The 21130-nt window shown below is 41.5% G+C and overlaps 1 protein-coding gene across 1 annotated transcript in view; it reads left to right on the forward strand.

Annotated features, from left to right (window-relative positions):
* The window catches only part of CSMD1 (CUB and Sushi multiple domains 1), a 1889718-nt gene that overhangs the window by 1214927 nt on the left and 653661 nt on the right, over window positions 1-21130 (forward strand). The window contains exon 7 of the mRNA XM_068531988.1: window positions 14568-14680. Within this exon, the coding sequence (XP_068388089.1) occupies window positions 14568-14680 (113 nt within the window). The remainder of the gene's footprint in view (window positions 1-14567; window positions 14681-21130) is intronic.

The raw sequence follows: 21130 nt of genomic DNA on the forward strand, positions 1-21130 counted from the left end.
GAGGGGACTCAAAACTAGTAAAACATATGCCACGGCCTCAGGTAGTTATTAATTTCATGGCAGGAACAGACGACGTAAGGACTCTCACAGGAGAAAGAACGCAGAACAACAAAATCAGAAACACGTGTGCTCAGGGCTCAGCGAAAAGGTGGCAGTTGAACTGGATCTAAAATAAAGGAGCTTCACAGGATAAATTCATGGAGTAGCTTTGAAAGGCTTCTTCCCAAAGCTTATGTTTTTTAAAAGATCAATTTTTCAGTATGCTTTTTAAAAAAGTCTTGAAGAAGTGCATCCCTTTTGACCCATAAATTTTACTTGTAGGAATTGATCCTAAGGCAATAAATGCACTGATTTTAAAAGTACTCATTATAATGTGGTTTATTACGAAATCTATCAAGATATCGGAAGTACTACCACTTAGCTACACTAGGGCATTGGTTAAACAAGTAATGGCATATTAATTTGATGGGCTAGTATAAAATTCACAAATTATATGTACTGATGTAGAAAGAGTTATAATCTTCTCTTAAAGAGAAAAAATAAGTTTCTTAAATAGTATGTAAATAGGCACACCATTTCTAATATCTACCTACACATATCGATATGGGAAAGTATTTAGAATATTAGATGCATTTTGTGACTAATTTTAATGTCCCTCATCTTTTTTTCCTTATTTACTATTTACTCATTAATCGTGGAAGAAAAAATAATCCAGGATGTTCTGTTGAGCTGTATCTCTCTGTAATATTCTTTTGTGCCAGTGAATGCTTTTAAATATAATATTTAGTGGATATTTTTAACCAGTTTGGTACAAATGTTTTTTAACAAACTTTCAATTCTTCTAAAGGTTGTTGTAAAGACCAGTTTTGGGCTATAATTTATCTTGTTACTTACAGGGAAGGATCACAGGTGAAGATTCCAATTGATTAGAATAATTGCCTTCAAGTGATTTAAGTCTCACTAGCATCTCTGTAGATATTAAAAGTTCATAGAAAAATGGCTAGAGGAAAAATATAGGTATTCTTTGTTTTTTAATCTATTTAACTCTGTAGTTATGAATAAGGAAAATCATAAGTGAGCAGTTGCCTAGGAAGCCACCTGGCTTTATTTACCTGGTCTGTTTATCCTCTATCAACACGTAACATATTCTTGAAAAGCAGCAAGTACTAAGCAGTCTCTCCTTGGATAATCTGATCTATATATACACATACACATATATACACACAATGGAATATTATTCAGTCCTAGAAGCCATAAAACGAAGCAATCCTGCCATTTGCAACCCCGTGGAATTCCCTTGTGGAATTCCTTCTGCCGAGCGGCCTGGCCCAGGCTTATGTTCCTCAATAGGCTTTGATAGCTAAATGGCTTAAACAAGATATTCAACCCTACCGGCCAAAAGGACCATCCGACATGCAGGAGAGACGAAGGTCAGCAGCCCTGACTTAACTCAAGGGCAGAGCAGCGTCTGCAACTCCACTGCACAGGCGGCTGCCTCGAAGTCCTCCCGGGCTCACCAAGAGACTCACCTGTTTTCGATTTGACCTGAGCTTCTGCATCTTTTCAGGAAGTGGCCAGGATTCACAAGCCAAGAGGAGGTCACCGCAAGAAGCAAAGGGGTTGTAAACTAGGATGTGATTTGGCTTTCACCAGCCGCCATAGTCCTGCAGACTTGCAGTGATGTGGGTTTTCAAAATCTAAAAGGCGATAAGCTCAAGAGTCAACATTAATTAAATGAATATACTTCTCATGTGCTGTAGGCTAAATCTGAAAACTTACTCCATGCCTGTACGGCTTAGTTCCGTAACTGTAAAATGGGAAAAATAATATCTATTCCAAGTAAAAAACACAACAAAACAAGAAACCCAGATGGATGAATGGCCACTGCCCATCTCTCTGACCTTGAGGTGGATGGACCAAAATAGAGGACAGTATGCTAAGAAAAATAAGCCAGACACAGATGAATACCCTTGATCTCACTTATAATCTAAGCAAGTCAAACTCATAGAAACAGAGAGTAGATGGTGGTTACCAGGGGCTGAGGTTAGGGAAATGGGAAGATGTTAGGCAAAGGTACAAACCTCCCTTTTTAAGACGAGTAAGTTCTGGAGATGAGTGTACAGCACGGTGACTCTAACGAACAACACTATATTATATACTTGAAATTCGCTGAGAAAGTAGATCTTAATGTTCTCACTACACACACAAAAAAGGTAATTGAGTTGATGGTTGTATTAATGAGCTTAATTGCAGTCATCATTTCACAACATATACATAAATAAAATCATCAGACTTTACAGCCTAAATATATGCAAATTTTGTTGGTCAGTTATGCCTCCGTAAACCTGGAAAAATAAAATATAAATAAAATAAGTAATTTTTAAAAATAAGTATATTAAAAGACATGTATTCAAATGACTAAACAACAGCAACAGAATCCTAAGCAGGTTCTCTGTAAAATAACGTAGTTAATATCTTCAAGACCTGCATTTCCTAAACGCTGTGTGATTTTTTGTTAGCTTAGCATTCAAGGGAATTCTTTATTAAATGAAGCTATGGACAAAGCTTAGGACAAGGCTTACCATTTCTGAGTGTGCCAGTAATCTGTGACGTGCTGACAGGGTTTACGTGTGAACAGCGATGTGTCTCTGCTGGAAAGGCTGGAAGCGGGCAGGGACACCCACAAATTCTGATCCCTGGAACAAGTGAGGGTCCCCCACGGCCAATTCCTGCCTCTGTGACACTCTTGCACTTGGTGGCAGGCTTCCATGTGTTCTGAGCCATTTGGACTCTCATATAACTTCCCTCACGCTGTTCTATGTTCTTATTTCACAACGGAAACTTTCAGGAAGAATGGGCTGGAACTCTATTTCCTAAATACAATATATAATCATTGAGAGAAATAAACATACATTGACCTGAGAGCATGTTTCCCCTTAACGTTTGGATGCTGTGGGCTCCCCAGTCCTGTTTAGAAGGATCGGCTACCATGTGGTCAGAGTATCCATTGACTGGGTGTTAAACCAACTGCCCTCTTCAATCACTGGTTTTCACTGGGTCATCGAACACCAAAGCACGTCTCTGCCAGGTCAGAATTGGCCCTTTGAGGTTCGAGAAACTAGCAGTCATCCTTCCTGAATATTCCCTTTTCCCTTAACTTCTGGGCTGTCAGTTTTCCTCTCTTGCTGCTCAGTCCCTCTCCGTCACCTTCAAGGACAATTTTTTTTGACTCGCCCTTAGACATCTGTATCCCCCAGGTTCACACTGAGTCTCCCCTTCTTCTCTGTTTCTTTCTTTATCCTGAGTGTTTATGCACTGCCACCTGCAGGACGCCCTCCCTGATGTCGTGACCCTACAGTCTGATGAGTTCCCACCTCCCGAGCAAGCAAGCTTGCTGGGGCGACGTCACACAGCCCTTCTCCTGCGGTACAGTCATCGGCTTACTTATGGGACTCCTTGTTTTAGTTCAGAGCTACCAGAGGACAGTTCCACACCCTGCGGGGCTTAAACAACAGACATTGATTGTCTCACAGTTCTGGAGGCTGGACGTCTGCAATCTAGGTGTCAACAGGTTTGCTTTCTTCTGACAGCCATGAGGGCAGGATGTGTTCCAGGCCTCTCTCCTTGTCATGTAGACAGCCGTCTTCTCCCTGTGTCTTTGCGTGGTCCTCCCTCTGTGCGCGTCTGTGTCCTAATCTCCTCTTCTTATAAGAACACCAGTCATGTGGGTCACACTCACATCCTGAGGTACTTGTGCTTAGAACTTCAACACATGGATTTGGGGGCCACAAGTCAGCCCATAACACCCTCAGCTAGACTGATTCTAAACCACGTGAAGTCAGAGACAAGGGCTTATTCCACTTCGTATTCCTGGCACATTGCACAAGGTTTGGCATGTGGAAGGTCATAAATACATTTGAAAAATTGAGGCAGTATTGGTCTCATCAACGTGAAATAGAAAATAGTTGACATGTTTGGAAACTTTTTATGATGATATATAGGTAGACAGACACCTGCATATATATTACATAATACATCAATATCACAGTATATGTCATATATCACATATATGACTTGCATACATATGCGTGTGTTTTGTGAGTATATATGTATAGATAGATAGATAGGTATCCACGTGTAAGTTCAGCAAGCAATTGTCTTTCCCTGAATCTCATTGCTGCTAGGGTAGAAGTGGGTTTCAGAACGAAATCGAAATTTTTTTAGGACGGGAGAATAGGAAAGGGTTATTGCGAGGCGACCAGGAGTGTCCGGCCCACAGTGTGTGTGTGTGATTCTTCACACAGAGGAGGCTGGAGGTTCAGGTGAGTCAATGCCCGAGGTCACCCAGCCGGGAGGGGCATGAGTCCAGGCGAGGGTGGCTCCAGAGTCTGTGTTCCTAATGACTGTAGGTTCCCAGAGTCCGCAGGTGAGGGAGAAAGCGTGGGGCAGCCTCCGTGAGGCTCCAGCTGCCCCTGGGCCTCGATACAGAGCCGTGGGTGGAGCGAGCTCCCTTGCTGTGATGGCACTTGTGACATGAGGGTGGCAAGCACAGATCAGACCACCTGGGAAGGAGCAGCCATAGACCGAACCCAAGGGCTGTGTGTCCCTGTGTGAAGAGTAGCCAGGTTTGCAGCAGCCGGACGGCGACACAGGTGTGCCTCTGTCAGATGTGCCCCAGATTCTGATGATCTCGCGTTATCAGAGCTGTACCTTGGGTCCCGTGCAATTAGGGACAGCTCGTCTCCTACCCTCCTGCCACCAAGAATGTAGCAGCACTGGGGAGGGGGTGGATCTTACCAGCTAGTGGCATAAGAAAATGTCATTATATCAAGTGAGGAAAAAAGTTTCCTAAGAAAGAGAGAGACATTTCAGACCCTTGAAACGGGCTAGGAGAACATCTTACCCCAAGATTAAGGGAAAAAATATTTTTGTAGTGTCTTAAATAATACATATTGCTAAAAATAACATCAAAGAGACAATGGTGAGTGATCCAGAAATTAAATGTCATTTTGTTGTTTGGGTTTTTTTTTTTTTTTTTTTTTTGCTTTTTTATTGACAGCCTTGGAGTATCACCTATGTGCATTTGTTATAGAAATCTATTTGTAGATAATGTCTTTTTAATAATCAACAAATCATATGGATGTGCATCCATGCCTACAACCAGCTATTGGCTCTTTTGAAAGTCCAGGTGGTACAGGAGGCAAAGAACCTTGTTTCCTGTTGGCAAACCTCAGAGGCCTGTCTTTGCAGGTGGCACTAAAAGAACCCGCCAGAATATTAGATGGAGCCGGGGATTCGAGACACACACTGGAGGGTTTGTTTCCCAAGTCACCGACTCAGATCCAGACCAGTTTGCTGCAACGGAGATATTTGGTACAGATGTGACCTCATGTCACCTGTGAATGGGGTGCCCCCCACTGTGCAGGTTTCTGGTGGGTGTGACCACCCCTCAGGCCAGGAGGGAAAAGCATGCCCCTGGGCTGCAGCCACATTCCCTGCTGGCCTCCTTCCTAGGTCACCCAGGTGGACGAGAGGCCCAAAGGACTTTCCACTGAGAAATGCTGTCTCTTGACCGTCTCTCCTATTACCATCCGTCTGGGCCATTTCCCGGGCTTCGTTCCGAGCTACTCCCTGACATTTAGTCCTTAAGCTTTAGAGGACAGGATTTGTCCCATTCTCTCCCAGATGGTTCTCTCTGCTTGACCTCTGGGTTAATGCCTAATGCCTGATTTGCTGAAGCCCTCGACGTGTCTATGACCTGCTCTCAATCGCTCCTGTCTGGGCTGGGCTCCTTTGCCCCGTCTCTAATAGGGTCCATCGTGCACCTCCTGCTCCTTCCCTGACACACATGGATGTTCTCGCTGGCTTCAGTGAGGCCTGTATCACTGCTCTGGACCCCTTGGATGCCGTAGATGGAACAAAAAGAAGATGCCAGAGCTGATCCATTTGGCATTCACACTCGGCAGATCATGACACCAGCAGGAAATTGCCGTGCATGAAAAGATAAGAATGGCCTTCTCTTAATGATCTAACTTTTTTTTTAAAAAATTATTATTTATTTATTTATTTTGGCTGTGTTGGGTCTTCGTTTCTGTGCGAGGGCGTCCTCTAGTTGCGGCAAGCGGGGACCACTCTCCATCGTGGTGCGCGGGCCTCTCACTATCGTGGCCTCTCTTGTTGCGGAGCACAGGCTCCAGACGCGCAGGCTCAGTAGTTGTGGCTCACGGGCCCAGTTGCTTCGCGGCATGTGGGATCTTCCCAGACCAGGGCTCGAACCCGTGTCCCCTGCATTAGCAGGCAGATTCTCAACCACTGCGCCACCAGGGAAGCCTGGATCTTAACTTTTTATAGTCTTAAGCTGTGCTGCTGTTTCAGGAGCTCACATCATGAGCAAAAACAAAAGCATAGAAACCACTTAAAATGGATTTATTGAGACTCCTGTGTATGCAAAGTACCAGGATGAGGGCAATTAACAAGGTGCCAGTTGTACCCTCAGGGGACTCACAGTTCATTCGAGGAAGCAGACATCGATATGACCATCAAAAGTACAAGACGGGCTCTTATAACTTCCATAGACATATATGCGTCAAGTGCTAAAAGATTACGAACACGGGACAGTTGATTCTACCTGAGATAATAAGAGAAGATTTTTGGAGGGGATATCTTTTACAAAAGCTTTGAAATCTGAGAATTTAAACAGGCAAACGTCAGCCAAAGGGCTCTGGATGGGAGAGGACAGCTCAAAGTCAGGGAAGCATGAAGGTATAAGATGATTTAGGGAGCAATTCCAGAAAGGGCACAAAGAGAGAGAAGGCAGGACATGGTCAGAGTCATATCATGAAGCATCTTCAATCCCATGCCAAGAAAGCTGATTTTTCTCAGAGTGATTTGGAGCCATTGGAGTATTTTTAGGAAAGTGCCTGTGAGTCGTGATTTGGCTTGGGTGTCTCCACAAATCTGCACTTTGGAAATTGTTGCTCTCGAATTGTTGTCCCCAGTCCAGCAACTCACCTGACAAGTCACAACTCAGATGTCGCATTTCCAGGAGGGTCTTCCGCCGAGAAGAGTTGGAACCCCTGTTGTGGATGTGTATCGTGACCCGTGTTCCCCATTTGGCAATGCTTACCCTACGTGTCATACCCTGAGGTCGCTCTTCTCTGAGAGATTCTGGGCATCTTATTTTGCTGACAGCTGTATCTTTGGTGCCTAGGATGGTTGTTTATAAATGTTGAACTGGGTTCTATTTAGGGCAGTTCATGTCAGGGTTACACCCAGTGGATTCGAGTAGGGAGGGGCAGGAAAGCAACGCACAATTAAAGAGACCTTTTCCACAGCACAATTAGAGGTGACAGGGTTTGGGCGAGAACCAGGGTAGTGCTGGGTTAGAAGAATGAACACTGCAGGGTTGAATGCCCACAACTTAGCAACTGAACAGACGCTGTGTGCAAATCTAAAGTTGAGGAGGCGGCTATGAGGTGAGGGTGATCCTCACTCTGATCCTTCCCTTGGATCCACTGCACTCACGCCTGTTTTGGTGCGGCCAGGGTTACCCATCTGAGAACTTGCTGCTCCCAGAAATCCACGGAACCCGGTGCATCTAGGGTCTAAACATCTACCAAAGGCCAACCTCAGGGGTGGGTATTGAGGGCGTTTCTGGGGCAGCTGAGTTGTGTCTCTCTGGATTTCCTGAGGGTTTATTAAAGTAAGGGGGAGACTGGATGGCCAGTCAGGGTTGCTGGGGCATGAAACCGGGGAGTCCGTTCAAATCTATTCTGCGTGACCGGTCCCCTCTGAGTCGTGCGTGGGTCTGTGTGGAGGCCTGGGTCCCGGGCAGATATGACACCATCGCTCTCTCCCAGCACCATCCCCCCGCCCCCTCTGCTCACCTCTAATGCTATAAAGAGATCTGATTCACCCCATGAAGGCATCTTAAGTCACGAACACCCAGCCTGGCATCATAATATGAAGGATTGTACAGAGTAGCCTTCACTTTGTGATATGGGACCTAGGTTAGGCCCCCTGGGAGTGTTTAAACTTACCCCTTCCATTTTCCCATCCTATGTATATTCAACCTCTACTAACTGCCCAGCACTTTACTGGATGCTAGAGAGACATTGGTGGTAACACAAGCTTCATGTGTCACAGGAAAGATGCCCATCCAATAAGTAACCACACAAGAGACCAGGCCGTCACTAATTTGAAATGTCTGCAAAGGATAAACTAGGGAGCAAGGAGAGGGCAGAAGGAGGGAGAAACAGCTTCACCCACGTGGTCAGGTCAGGCTTCCCTGAGAATGTGACATATCATCTGAGCTCTAAAGGATGCCCAGTCTTACCAGGCAAATGGAGAGGAAGCGGGTGGTGGGGTAGATGCGAGAGAACAGCGTATGTCAAGACCCTGAGCAGGGAAGGAGCACTGGCTGTACGTGTGGGCTCAGTGAAGTCAAGTTCATCCCAGAGTGGAAGCAAGGGGAGAGTGTGAGCCTGGAAGGATGGGTGTCCCATCCTGGAGGGAGCACCAGGGGCTCCAGAATCTATAAATTACTTTTGCAAAAGGCATAGGAGGTATGAGGCACACAGAGAATGTGAAAGATGATGCTAAAGTCATGGGTGGATAAAATTACCAAGAGGGAAGGGTGTAGCCATGGGTGTATAATAACGATATAATGATAGAATCTTCAAAAGTGCCTGGAGGAAAAAAAGGCAGAGAGAGAGAGAGAGGGAGAGAGAGAGAGAGAGAGAGATTGTTGTCCAAGAGAGATCTTCATGAGAGCTAACCATGAATGCCAAGAGGGTGAAAGAAAATTCTATTAGAAAGTATCAATTTGATGAAAGGAAGAACTTTTAACAGAGAAGTCTTCTGTGGTCTGCTTTTAAATAGGCGGTGGGGTTTTTTTTGTTTTGCAGTCGTAGTTGTTTTTCCAAGAGGGTATATGTGTGTGTGTAAAATCTTTGGAATAACTTTCTAGAAATATTTGTATGTAAATATGTAACTATTGTGTGTGTATATGTACATGCTTGTGTATCTGGTATACGTATATTTGTGTATGTCCACGCACTTACATAGCTCTTTTTTTCATTGCTTTTTCTATTCTTCCAAGGTAAGGACTACCTTTTACTTCCATTGTTATTTTCTTCAGTGCCCAAAATAAGGCTTACGGTGGCAGCATTAGAAACTCAATATAAAATATGTATGTATGTTCACAAGACAGCAGATTTCACTATTAACATGAATAACACCCAATTAGAAATACGGCATTTCAGGAAAACTTCATTTGATCAGATTACTCTAGTTAATTTTGACAAAACAGAGATAAGTGAACCACCACACTCTGATTAAATGTCCACAAGAGCACAGAAAGAACACAGCTTCCAGATGACTTTCTCCCCAACTTGACAAGCAATGAGTCTCTTGGAAGTAACAGATTTATTAAATTCCTTAGTCTCTTTAGGGAGGCTGGGTAACTTACAGTCCGTGTTGATGGTATTAATGCTTTCCGGTTTCTTAGTCGTTAAAGAGGTTTAACCACCAAGGGACCCCCAGAGATTTGTGTGATGATTTCCTAAAGACATAAGAAATCTGGCTTAACGTCAGAGGAGTGCTCAAAAAGAGCTCTCTGAAAAAACTGTAGCCTTTCCCAATGCATTTCAGAACACTATCTTGGTGACTCAAGTCTACAGCTTTCAATTTACATAAGTAAACAGATGAGTCACAGACACAGGGCGTGATGTTTGGGAAGAACAGTGTGCTGGGCCCCTTTATGTCCAAAACGAGGAAAGAGGAGCTGATGGAGGTTAAGTGGAAAAAGACGTTATGGGTATATTAAAAATAGGATCACAGAATTTACGGTAAAGCTATTTGGAGAAAATGGAACAGCCTGGACGGTTCTATGTTGGCTCAAAGACGATCATCTTAACTTTAAGGATCCCATGAGAGATCTTCATTTATTTAGTTTTCAATTTAATTTCGTTTATTTATTTTTTATACAGCAGGTTCTTATCAGTTATCCATTTTATACATATTAGTGTATACATGTCAATCCCAATCTCCCAGTTCATCACACCACCATCCCCGCCACCGCTTTCCCCCCTTGGCGTCCCTACGTTTGTTCTCTACATCTGTGTCTCTATTTCTGCCTTGCAAACCAGTTCATTTGTACCATTTTTCTAGGTTCCATATATGTGTGTTAGCATATGGTATTTGTTTTCTCTTTCTGACTTACTTCACTCTGTATGACAGTCTCTAGGTCCATCCATGTCTCTACAAATGACCCAATTCCGTTCCTTTGGCAGAAGCAAAACCTTGTTGAACCCTTTGAAAGAAATGAATTTGCCGATGGATTAAATCGCTTAATTTGGCATTATTAAAAAAAATTTTGAGAACTACTGATACCTTTAGCCATATCTGTAGGGATTGCTCAGTATCCACACTGTTGGGCTTGATGAGTTTCCTGACCTGGTTTGAGATGCTCCAGAAATGAAATGCATCTACCAGTTCCTTAGAAAGACTTTTTCCCAGCTGATTGCATTGAGGTATTCTTTTTTTCCTCACCATCCTCCTTTATTTTATAAGCCCAGAAATCTTTGATTTGCTTAATTTTACCAGGTCCTTTGTTTCTACATGCTTAGGATAAAAAAGTTGTCAGTATATTGTAAGCTAATAGACAAAGATATTTGTTATGCCATCATTTCCTCTTTTCTCTTGAAAGTGGTTCTGCTTTCTATCTTGTACTAACCATGTCAAGTCCACTATTGCCCCATAATTTACCTCTCACTTCCCAAACTATTTATTTATTAGAAAACCAATTCCAACAGATTTATAAGAAATACAGCTAAGAATTGTAGAGGACTTGTAGGAGATCTCACTGCAACAAAGATAGACATTCAATTGTTGATAATTACGGACAGTGTTTAAACTGCACTGGGTCTCTAGGGTTATTAACAGGTATACAGTGATGACAGTTTCTACCTTATGGACTTTCTTTCAGGACTGTTTTCGAACGAAAAGTAGGATACACATATTAAAAGGCTGTAGTTTTCCATTGCCGCCAATAACAAATTAACACAAACTTGATGGCTGAAACCAATACAAATTTATTACCTTATGGTTCTACAGGTTATAAATCTTATACAGGTTTTGCTGCAATGAAATCCAAGTGTCATCAGGGCTGTGTCCTTTCTGGAGGCTCTAGGGGAGAATGCACTTACTTGCCTTTTCTGTCTTCTAGAGGTCACCCTTGTTCCTTGGTCCATGACCCTTTCCTCCATCATCAAGGTCAGTGACCACCTGTGGAGTTTGCACAAGCCTCACTCTGACTCGATTTCACAGATATCCTCTGACTGTCTTATTCTGTCTCCATCTTCCACTTTTAAGGATCTTTCTGATTACATTGGGCCACCCCATCATCCAGGGTAATCTGTAACTTCATCATATCATCAAAGTGCCCTTTTCCCATGTAAGGTGACATAGTCACAGGTTGTGGAGATTAGGATGTGGACACTTTGGGAGCCATTACCACAAAGGTATTCAGTTGAATTTCTTTACCTCTAAACCTTATCTGAATCATCCAGGATCTTAGTAAATCTGCCCTATCATCCGCTGGCTTCCATATTAGTCAACTTTCTTTAAATTGCTTGTAATGAAGGAACGATTGACTTTGTAATATGATCTTGCTGTTAAATGGCATCTCTAAGGTTAGCCCCTGCCCTAAGGAAGGTGAGAGAACAACTCACAATTCCAAGGATAGGTCTTATATGGAACAATGACCTGCCCCCATATTCCCCCCAAAACAGAGGATGTGAATATTTGTTGCATTCACACAGCCAAGTCAAGAAATCCATGCATGTTAATTCACTCTGGAGTATGATTCATTTGCATGGCTTGGCTCCAACCATGGGAAATAAATTATATAATTGTTACTAAATCCTCACCTTTGATTCTATATAAAAGAAATCTGGGGCTTCCCTGGTGGCGCAGTGGTTGGGAATCTGCCTGCCAATGCAGAGGACACGGGTTCGAGCCCTGGTCTGGGAAGATCCCACATGCTGCGGAACAACTCGGCCCATGAGCCACAACTACTGAGCCTGCGCGTCTGGAGCCTGTGCTCCGCAACAAGAGAGGCCGTGATAGTGAGAGGCCCGCACACCGCGATGAAGAGTGGCCCCTGCTTGCCACAACTAGAGAAAGCCCTCGCACAGAAACGAAGACCCAACACAGCCAAAAATAAATAAATTTAAAAAAAAAAGGATGCCATTATTTGAAAAAAAAAAAAAAAAAGAAATCTGCACAGGAATTATGCATTTTTTGAATATATACACTAGTTTGATATACATCGTCTAGTTATCTTCCTTACTCAATATTTTACAAACTGCCTCATATATAATGAAGCAAGAATCAGCAGACTATGGCCCACAGGTCAAATCTGGCCTATAAGCTAAGAATGGTTGTTACATTGTTAAATGGCTGAAAAAACATCAAAAAAGAATAATATGTTGTTATGCAGAAAAATTACATGAAATGTAAGTCGTGTCCGTAAGTAAAGTGTTGTTGGAACATATCACACAGGGCTGCTTTGGGGCTACAAGGGCAGAGGTGAACAGTGGCAACAGAGACGATGTGACTCATAAACCCTAAAATATTTCTATCTGGGTATTTATTGTTCAAGTTTGTCCACTAACACAAAACTGACATTTTTTTGTAGGTAAGTATTTGGGAGATATGGCGGTGAAAGGGGGATTTGTTTATGTGCATTGCTAATGTTGATATGGAACTAAAATGTAACTCCACCTAGTTTTTGAAATCAGAACCACTCCAAGAGAATCTAATTAAGGATAAACAGTATTTTTAAAGCAACAGCAAAATAAACATGGATTTCAGTTATAAAAATTTTAGTAAGTAGATATAGGTGAGCTGGATCAATGTGGGTTTCTGAATCCAGAATTTACTTCTCTCTTGGCCATTGTCACTATTAGGCAAAGAGGTATGTGACCTTTTTCTAATAGAATTTGTAACGTAATCTCGCCAGGAAAAGAAAGGTGCGGGAAGGAGCCTTCAAAAAAAAATTAGAATGATGAAATGTTTTTTGGAATCAGTCGTATCCAGCTTCACCAGTCGGTGCTACATAAATCCAAGCAAAGAGTCAGATCTGAGTAATGTATTTCCTCTTACAGAAGATTATTTCAAACAGTGACACAAACACTGTTGCAATTGGTTCCAGTCAAGGTTTGGCTTTTCACTTTGAATGGATACTGCACATTTTTAAACCTGAGAGTTGAAATTGAGCACCCTGACATCAGAAAGCTTGCCTACATATTTCACTGGACGCAGCTTTTCCTCCAGGTAAAAGTAGGAGTAACTAGGGAAACGCTCTACACAGCCAACCCGTGCCTAGCAAATTCCAGGCATAGAGTACGATTTCCAGTGGTGGAAATTGCCAGCCAGCCCGCAAAGGGCCCCACCAGTTTCAGCTCCAGGGTAATTTGTGAATCCCTGACATATCATCTGCACGAATAAGCATCATTTTGAAAATAGTTTTACAGCTGAGATGCAAAATAATTATACAATGTGTAACCCCATGTAAGTAGCTTTAGGAGCATTTACACGTGCATCTATACCATCTCTTTAAACACCTTGATCTAGGTCTTTTCAAGTCCAGTTTACAGACTGGAAAACTGAGGTTCAGAAAAGATAACCCAGGGATATAGTGCCTCAACTAGTGCAAGTGGAGCCAACATACAATCGTCTGTCTGAAGCATCCAATCCAGTAGTACTTAGGCCACTGTCCAGAATGGAATGCATCACAGCATCTCTAACCATCAAGAGCTCCTCTGCCTGAGAAGGCATGTACTCCTTAGTAATGACACAAAGTTTTCAAGAGTAGGAAGTAAATGACTTGCTTTTTCTGACAACCAGAGTGCAAATTGTAAGTGGACTGGATATTTTCAACAGCTTAACCAGAGGTTGATCCTGTCTTACTTTTGAAAGATTTAATTTTGTTTAATATACTACTTTACTCACACATGATTTTATTCCATGTTGAATCTCTTTGACAGTTCTTGTCACTAATCTCATAAACATCCCTCTTCTTCACTTGAGCAGGAAAGGCCCAGGTTGTGAATCTGCAGATGGGGCCCTGGAAACATTGGATGTTAACAGTTATCTGAGTCGACTTCAGGTGAAACCGAATTGCCAAGTGTTTAAATAGTGAAGGGCAGACTTGTATCATTTGCCTATCTTTTCCTTTTGTAATTCATTATGATCGAGGTCCTGATAAGAAGAAATAAGCGATCAAAAGAATATCTGCTCATTTAATCATCATTAATAAAGAAGAATCAAAATGTCCAATATTTGTGAAAGCCTTTATTCCATCAAGGATGAATATAGCATTTCTTTGTGGGCAAAGATGAAATTACCTGAAGTGCTTCAATGTGGAAATGCAGCTAATAAATGGCGTCTGTTTTAGGCAACTCTACATAATGACTATTGGCGCTCAGTTGTAAAATCGGGTTTGAGACGGGACATTTGCGCTGCTGGTTTACAAGAGAGATTTTCTTCATTCTCTCTTCCAGGCTGACCGGCATGAACCTCCCTTCCCCTGTTATCAGTAGCAAGAATTGGTTACGACTCCATTTCACATCCGACAGTAACCATCGACGGAAAGGATTTAATGCTCAGTTTCAAGGTAAGAAGGCTCCATCTTATAAGAAAAAAAAAATGTATTCACACTGCATAAATGCAACTACCTGATTTAGTGATTTACACATAAGGGGACCTCAAAACAGAAATGGCAGATTGTTTGTAGCCAGGTAAAACAGAGAGTCTATAGTCAATAGTCTGTAGGGTTGATCTGAAACTTTCTCTTTCTCTCTAATTTCTAGGGTTTATTCCTGGATAGTACTGTATAGTTTCCTATATGTTTCTAATAATCAATAATTGTGATCAATACTGTGAAAAGGTTGATGGAAACTATTCCACATGCATCTGCAAATAAAACTAGTATGGCACTGTCAGAAAGCTAGATGCTGTCCCAAGCAAACTTCTCCAGCTTTCCCCAAATCATGGCCGTGAGAATGCCAGTTCAATTAAGGCAGAATTCCCTGAACACTTGCCACAGGGAAGCTGGGACCCCAAAATGAGGAAATGATGACAACCCCCATGCTCCAGAAACTAGCAGGTCAGAAAGATAATTTGTAAACAGCTCCCATGAAAGATGGAACGGAAAGAGAATCACGGGAGCCACTTAAGGAGGTTTTAGTAATGTTCCAACAAGTGGCTCTGAATGACTCCTATCTGAAACACATTTTAAAATCCATAATGCCTTCACTCTGTCCTTTTGGGCAAGAAGTTAAAAAAAATAAGAGTAATCTTCAGGGATTTAAATACAGATGATGCTGAAGAGGACACGTGTGTTGAGTTTTATCTGCCACCGGGATCCTTGGGGCTTGTGAACCCTCATGGAACGTGCCTGACTTGGAGTCCAGGGACAATTTTATTTCACCAAAATGCATTTATTCATAAGGAGCATTGTCCACCCCTCAGTTTCTTCTGATGCTGCCAGAAAGCTCTTGAATTGCAAATATACTGCCTTGAAGCTTGGTAAGAGTCACAGTAATTTGTTTTCACTTACTCTGGGACCCAGGCAAGGCCAGTCTTTTTCTTCCCATACCTGCCTTTGTGTGCCTTTATCTTTCAAGGCCACATATTCTAACTGTAGTTATAGGAGAACAGGTATGGAAAGGACATATCAGTGGGGACTGGGGTCACTAGGTGATATAGTGGTGGGGGATGAGGAATACACCACCTAGTCTCGTAGGAAATTCTGAGTCTTCTCTGTATTACTCCACATCAACAGATACATCTATCCCTGATTTAAAACCATCGTAGATCACTATTTGGAATAACAATTGACTGATCAGACAGGTAGGTAGGTAGATCTATAGCGTTATTTCTAAACTGGTGATTGATCTTCTCCAAAGGTCCCGATTAACTGATTGGTATGGAACTACAGAAAAATTTCTAGGTATCATCCTCTAAACCTCATCAGTGGATTTGGCATCTGTACTAGTGATTGGAAGAAAGGTGAAAAATAGAATATCAAGTTTGAAGATACTCTAAATTGGTAGATATAAGAAACAATTGCAATAGTTTAGACATATCAGCCATTGATGATATATATAAGTCGTGATTAGAAAAATGTGTACATAAGTCCCAAGAGATAAAAAGATGCAAAAATATAAGGAGGGGTAAACATGGCTTAACAGTGATACATGAGAAAACCTCTTCAGGCTGACTTTGAAGTTCAAGTCCAAGACTAAATGGTGGGAGGGAGCTGCCTTTTGTTTCATTCACCTCAGGCTTTATATCACAGGAGGGGTCATGACTAAGGCTGAATCTCAGCCGACCATACATGGAAAGTCAGATTCAGTACCGGATGTCATCCTCTTGTGACAAAACAGAGAGCACCTGTCAACGCCAGGCGGGAAAGCATTATGAGAATTTTTGTGGCTCCTGAGGGCAGAACTATCACCCGTGAATAGAAGCTACAGGTGGTCCTTCCTGCTGATTCTAGAACAAGCCTGAGGGCAGTGGAAGGCAGGAGGCAAGCGATGGCTCAGGCTGAGCCTCTCAGAGCCCCCAGCAGCTGTCCCAGTGACCACCTCCGCTGGACACCACTCTGCCCTGACTTTGCAGCTGAGAGGCCTCAAGGTTTTCACTCTGAGGACAAATGAGGGGAAAGCTTCCTGTCCTGTAGGAAAGTGTGTTATTCCTGTAAATTTTCCCTTTTTTTTCTGCCTGGATTGAACATCAGGAAGCCCCGATTTGTACTGTACTTTATTTCAACCAGACAAACTCAGGGGGAAAACACTGTTGTTATTACCAACACAATTGCTAAAAAGAAAAGCAGAGTAAAAGAGCAATCTAAAAAACCAGCAAGAACAATAATAATAGTGAAAACACACAGTGTCTACTAAAAGCTAGTTTAATATCTATGTAAATATTCTGTCAAAACCCCGGATAGCCAAAGCAATCTTGAAAAAGAAAAACGGAGCTGGAGGAATCAGGCTCCTGGACTTCAGACTATACTACAAAGCTACAGTAATCAAGACAGTACAGTACTGGCACAAAAACAGAAATATAGGTCAGTGGAACGGGATAGAAAGCCCAGAGATAAACCCACGCACTATGGTCACCTTATCTTTGATAAAGGAGGCAAGAATATACAAAGGAGAAAAGACAGCCTTTTCAACAAGTGGTGCTGGGAAAACTGGACAGCTACATGTAAAAGAAAGAAATTAGAACACTCCCTAACACCATACGCAAAAATAAACTCAAAATGGATTTAAGACCTAAATGTATGGCCAGACACTATAAAGCTCTGAGAGAAAAACATAGGCAGAACACTCTATGACATAAATCACAGCAAGATCCTTTTTGACCCACCTCCTAGAGAAATGGAAATAAAAACAAAAATAAACAAATAGGAGCTAATGAAACTTAAAATCTTTTGCACAGCAAAGGAAACCATAAACAAGACAAAAAGCCCTCAGAATGGGAGAAAATATTTGCAAACGAAGCAACTGACAAAGGATTAATCTCCAAAATATACAAGCAGCTCAATATCAAAAAAACAAACAACCCAATTTAAAAAATGGCAGAAGACCTAAACAGACATTTCACAAAGGAAGACATACAGATGGCCAAGAGTCACATGAAAAGATGCTCAACATCAATAATCATTAGAGAAATGTAAATCAAAACTACAATGAGGTATCACCTCACACCAGTCAGAATGGCTATCATCAAAAAAATCTACAAAACAATAAATGCTGGGAGAGGGTGTGGAGAAAAGGGAACCCTCTTGCACTGTTGGTGGGAATGTAAATTGATAGAGCCACTATGGAGAACAGTATGGAGGTTCCTTAAAAAAACTAAAAATAGAACTACCATACAATCCAGCAATCCCACTACTGGGCATATACCCTGAGAAAACCATAATTCAGAAAGAGTCACATACCACAAAGTCCATTGCAGCTCTATTTACAATAGCCAGAACATGGAAGAAACCTAAGTGTCCATCGACAGACGAATGGATAAAGAAGATGTGGCATATATATACAATGGAATATTACTCAGCCATAAAAAGAAACCAAATTGAGTTATTCTTAGTGAGGTGGATGGACCTAGAGTCTGTCATACAGAGTGAAGTAAGTCAGAAAAAGAGAAACAAATACCGTATGCTAACACATACAGATGAAATCTAAAAAAAAAAAAAAAAAGGTTCTGAAGAACCTAGGGGCAGGACAGGAATAAAGATGCAGACATAGAGAATGGACTTGAGGACATGGGGAGTGGGAAGGGTAAGCTGGGACGAAGTGAGAGAGTGGCATGGACATATATACACTACCAAATGTAAAATAGATAGCTAGTGGGAAGCAGCGGCATAGCACAGGGAGATCAGCTCGGTGCTTTGTGACCACCTAGAGGGGTGGGATAGGGAGGGTAGGAGGGAGATGCAAGAAGGAGGAGATATGGGGATATATGTATATGTATAGCTGATTCACTTTGATATAAAGCAGAAACTAACACACCATTGTAAAGCAATTATACTCCAATAAAGATGTTAAAAAAATATTCTGTTAAAGAATCTGAATCTTGGGGTGTTTGGTGAAGAAGGGGAACATTAAAAAGCACATTTCTTTGCTTACTGCCTTTCTAACATTATTGTAGTCACATTTATCATTTGTGGTCACTCGTAAGACTATAAAAATTCCATCAGTGTTACTCAAAGTGAACAAGATTGCAAGTTATTTGAGATTCCTATGAAAACTCTTTGTGTTTCCTAAGCTGCTAACACAGCCCTCTGGTGGTGTCTCTGGAGGAGAAACTGCTTCTCCGGCCAAGAGTATGACGCCTGGATAGGTTTTTACAACTTCTAAAAACAAAGAACACATTCCTTTTAACTTGGTGCTTTTCTTGGTCAGATAAACAACCACCCACCACCATAACAACGTCTTTCTTCTTTTCCTTTATGTTTTCATCCCTACGTTCTTCCTTCTCTGAATCTTCCACTTTCTTCTTTGGCTTTTATCTCTTCAATCATGCCAGCAAGTTATGCCAAAAGTAGTAGTAAGGTTGATTGACAAGTAAAACTGCTCTATAGTTGCTAAATATATTCACCTTTAAAATAGCATTGTGAACAAAAAATGTGGCAATGGCAATAAAAGCCACTTGATAGATTTGAAATATCTTGTGTCTGTAATGGGCTCTCACAGAATAATAGGTTTACGTAGGACATGTTATTCTTTAAATCAGCTGAAAATTGAGCCCGTTCTTTATATGTTGCCTCCATCATTAATTATAATTAAATAAGTGCCTTGTTAGCACAATTCATCATGTAGACATTTTTGATGTCTACAAGATGAATATTTTTAAAGATATATTAACCTTGAACCATGAATACCTCTTCACTATTACGTAGCCATATATGCACTGAGCTCCAGTTTTACATATATTTATCTGGCCATTTATAAAAATACAATTTTCACAAAATGAAATTCCCATTGATTTCTGTAACTGATCAATCATTTTGAAAGTGTTTGTAATAAAGTTCCAGCTTATATAAAGAACACTCTGGCTCATAAATCAAGGGAAAACCTGACCGTGGCTTTAAGTTTTGTGTTGACACAAACAATTAGCTTTCTTTTTAGGTGATCATTCTATACCACTATTGATTTTCCTTTTTATTTAAAATGAAGAACTTTGTATAAAATGAAGACTTTCATGTTGTTAAAAACATATTTTGGAAAATTGGGAACTTCATCTTTTCAGATTAATTCAAGTTTAGGTAAAAGTTATGCATTCTCCATTCTCCAGTGTTCACATCTTCTGCAACCTGTAGAAGTTCTACCTCCAAGGTAATAGACCTGGATCCTGGGGCCAACGCGTTTGTCTGTCTCTCCCTTTAGAACAGTAAACAGTAAGGACCATAAACTAGAACCTGAAAGGGGCTTAGTTAACGTATGTTGAAACATGAAGGAAATCAGGTGCTCATACTCTTCCCAAGGCCCATGGACCATTGGTCTGCAGAACTAGTGAGACAACCCCTAGGTGGCGTTCTCGTTCATTTCTATGGCCTTGGGCACCTTTCACTCTTCCACTAAGGGGACCTTTCAGGTAGATGGGACACGTTTTCTTTCAATCAAAATAAATTAATGAAATCTAATCTTATAACCTCTAAGTAATTCTTAAAATCTCTAAAAGGAAAAAGAGTTTTTTTAATAAATATAAATTCACTGAAATCAGAAACACATACCACTTTCCCTAAATATATACTTTAACTTCTCTGAGAACCAAAGATTCTTGCCAAGGGCCAACTCCAGGGCTTTGAATAATTCACAGAAGATCCCCACCTATGTGTTCCAAGCTGCTGACTTTTGGCCTCTCCTTTTTTATTAAGTACTCATTATTAGCCAGTATCCTCTCTGCCCTGTGTGTCTCGCTACCTTAGTCTATAAAACGAGAATAATAATATCTGCGGCCCCTAACCACTGTGGGTAGCAAATACAATGAAAAGAAGGTGTGGCAAACACTTTGTAAACAGCACTGAGACATCAGAACATCCATCGCCCATCAATAACCATTCCTTGAGCTCAGTGTGTCCTCCTAACCCAAATTAACTAAAATAGTTTGATCTTCAAAATTTTAAGAGGTATTTTAAAATGTAAAAAATGGGAAGACTATCGTCTTACATTGTTGGCGGTAATTGGAATTGGTGCAGCCTCTTCGGACAGCTGTTTTATGGGAAAGTTGGACCTGAGCCTTTTCTAGACCCAGCAGTTCCACTCCGGGTACATGCCCAGCAGAAATGAGTACAGATGTGCAACAGGACACACGGAGAGAGAATGTGCGCTGAAGCTTTATCCATGGTTGTCAGACACTGGAATTAACCTAAATGTCCAGCCACAGTAGAGCATGTTAAGGAAGTATGTATATTCGTCCAGTGGAATACTAAATAAAAATGAAAAAAGACAAACTACTTCTACAAGCAACAACATGAGTGAATCTTGTAGACATACTATAGAGTGAATGGACCCAGACACAAACACATGCACCCTGCATGGTCCATTTACAT

The sequence above is a fragment of the Eschrichtius robustus genome, chromosome 21, assembly GCF_028021215.1.
Source record: "Eschrichtius robustus isolate mEscRob2 chromosome 21, mEscRob2.pri, whole genome shotgun sequence".
NCBI lineage: Eukaryota > Metazoa > Chordata > Mammalia > Artiodactyla > Eschrichtiidae > Eschrichtius > Eschrichtius robustus.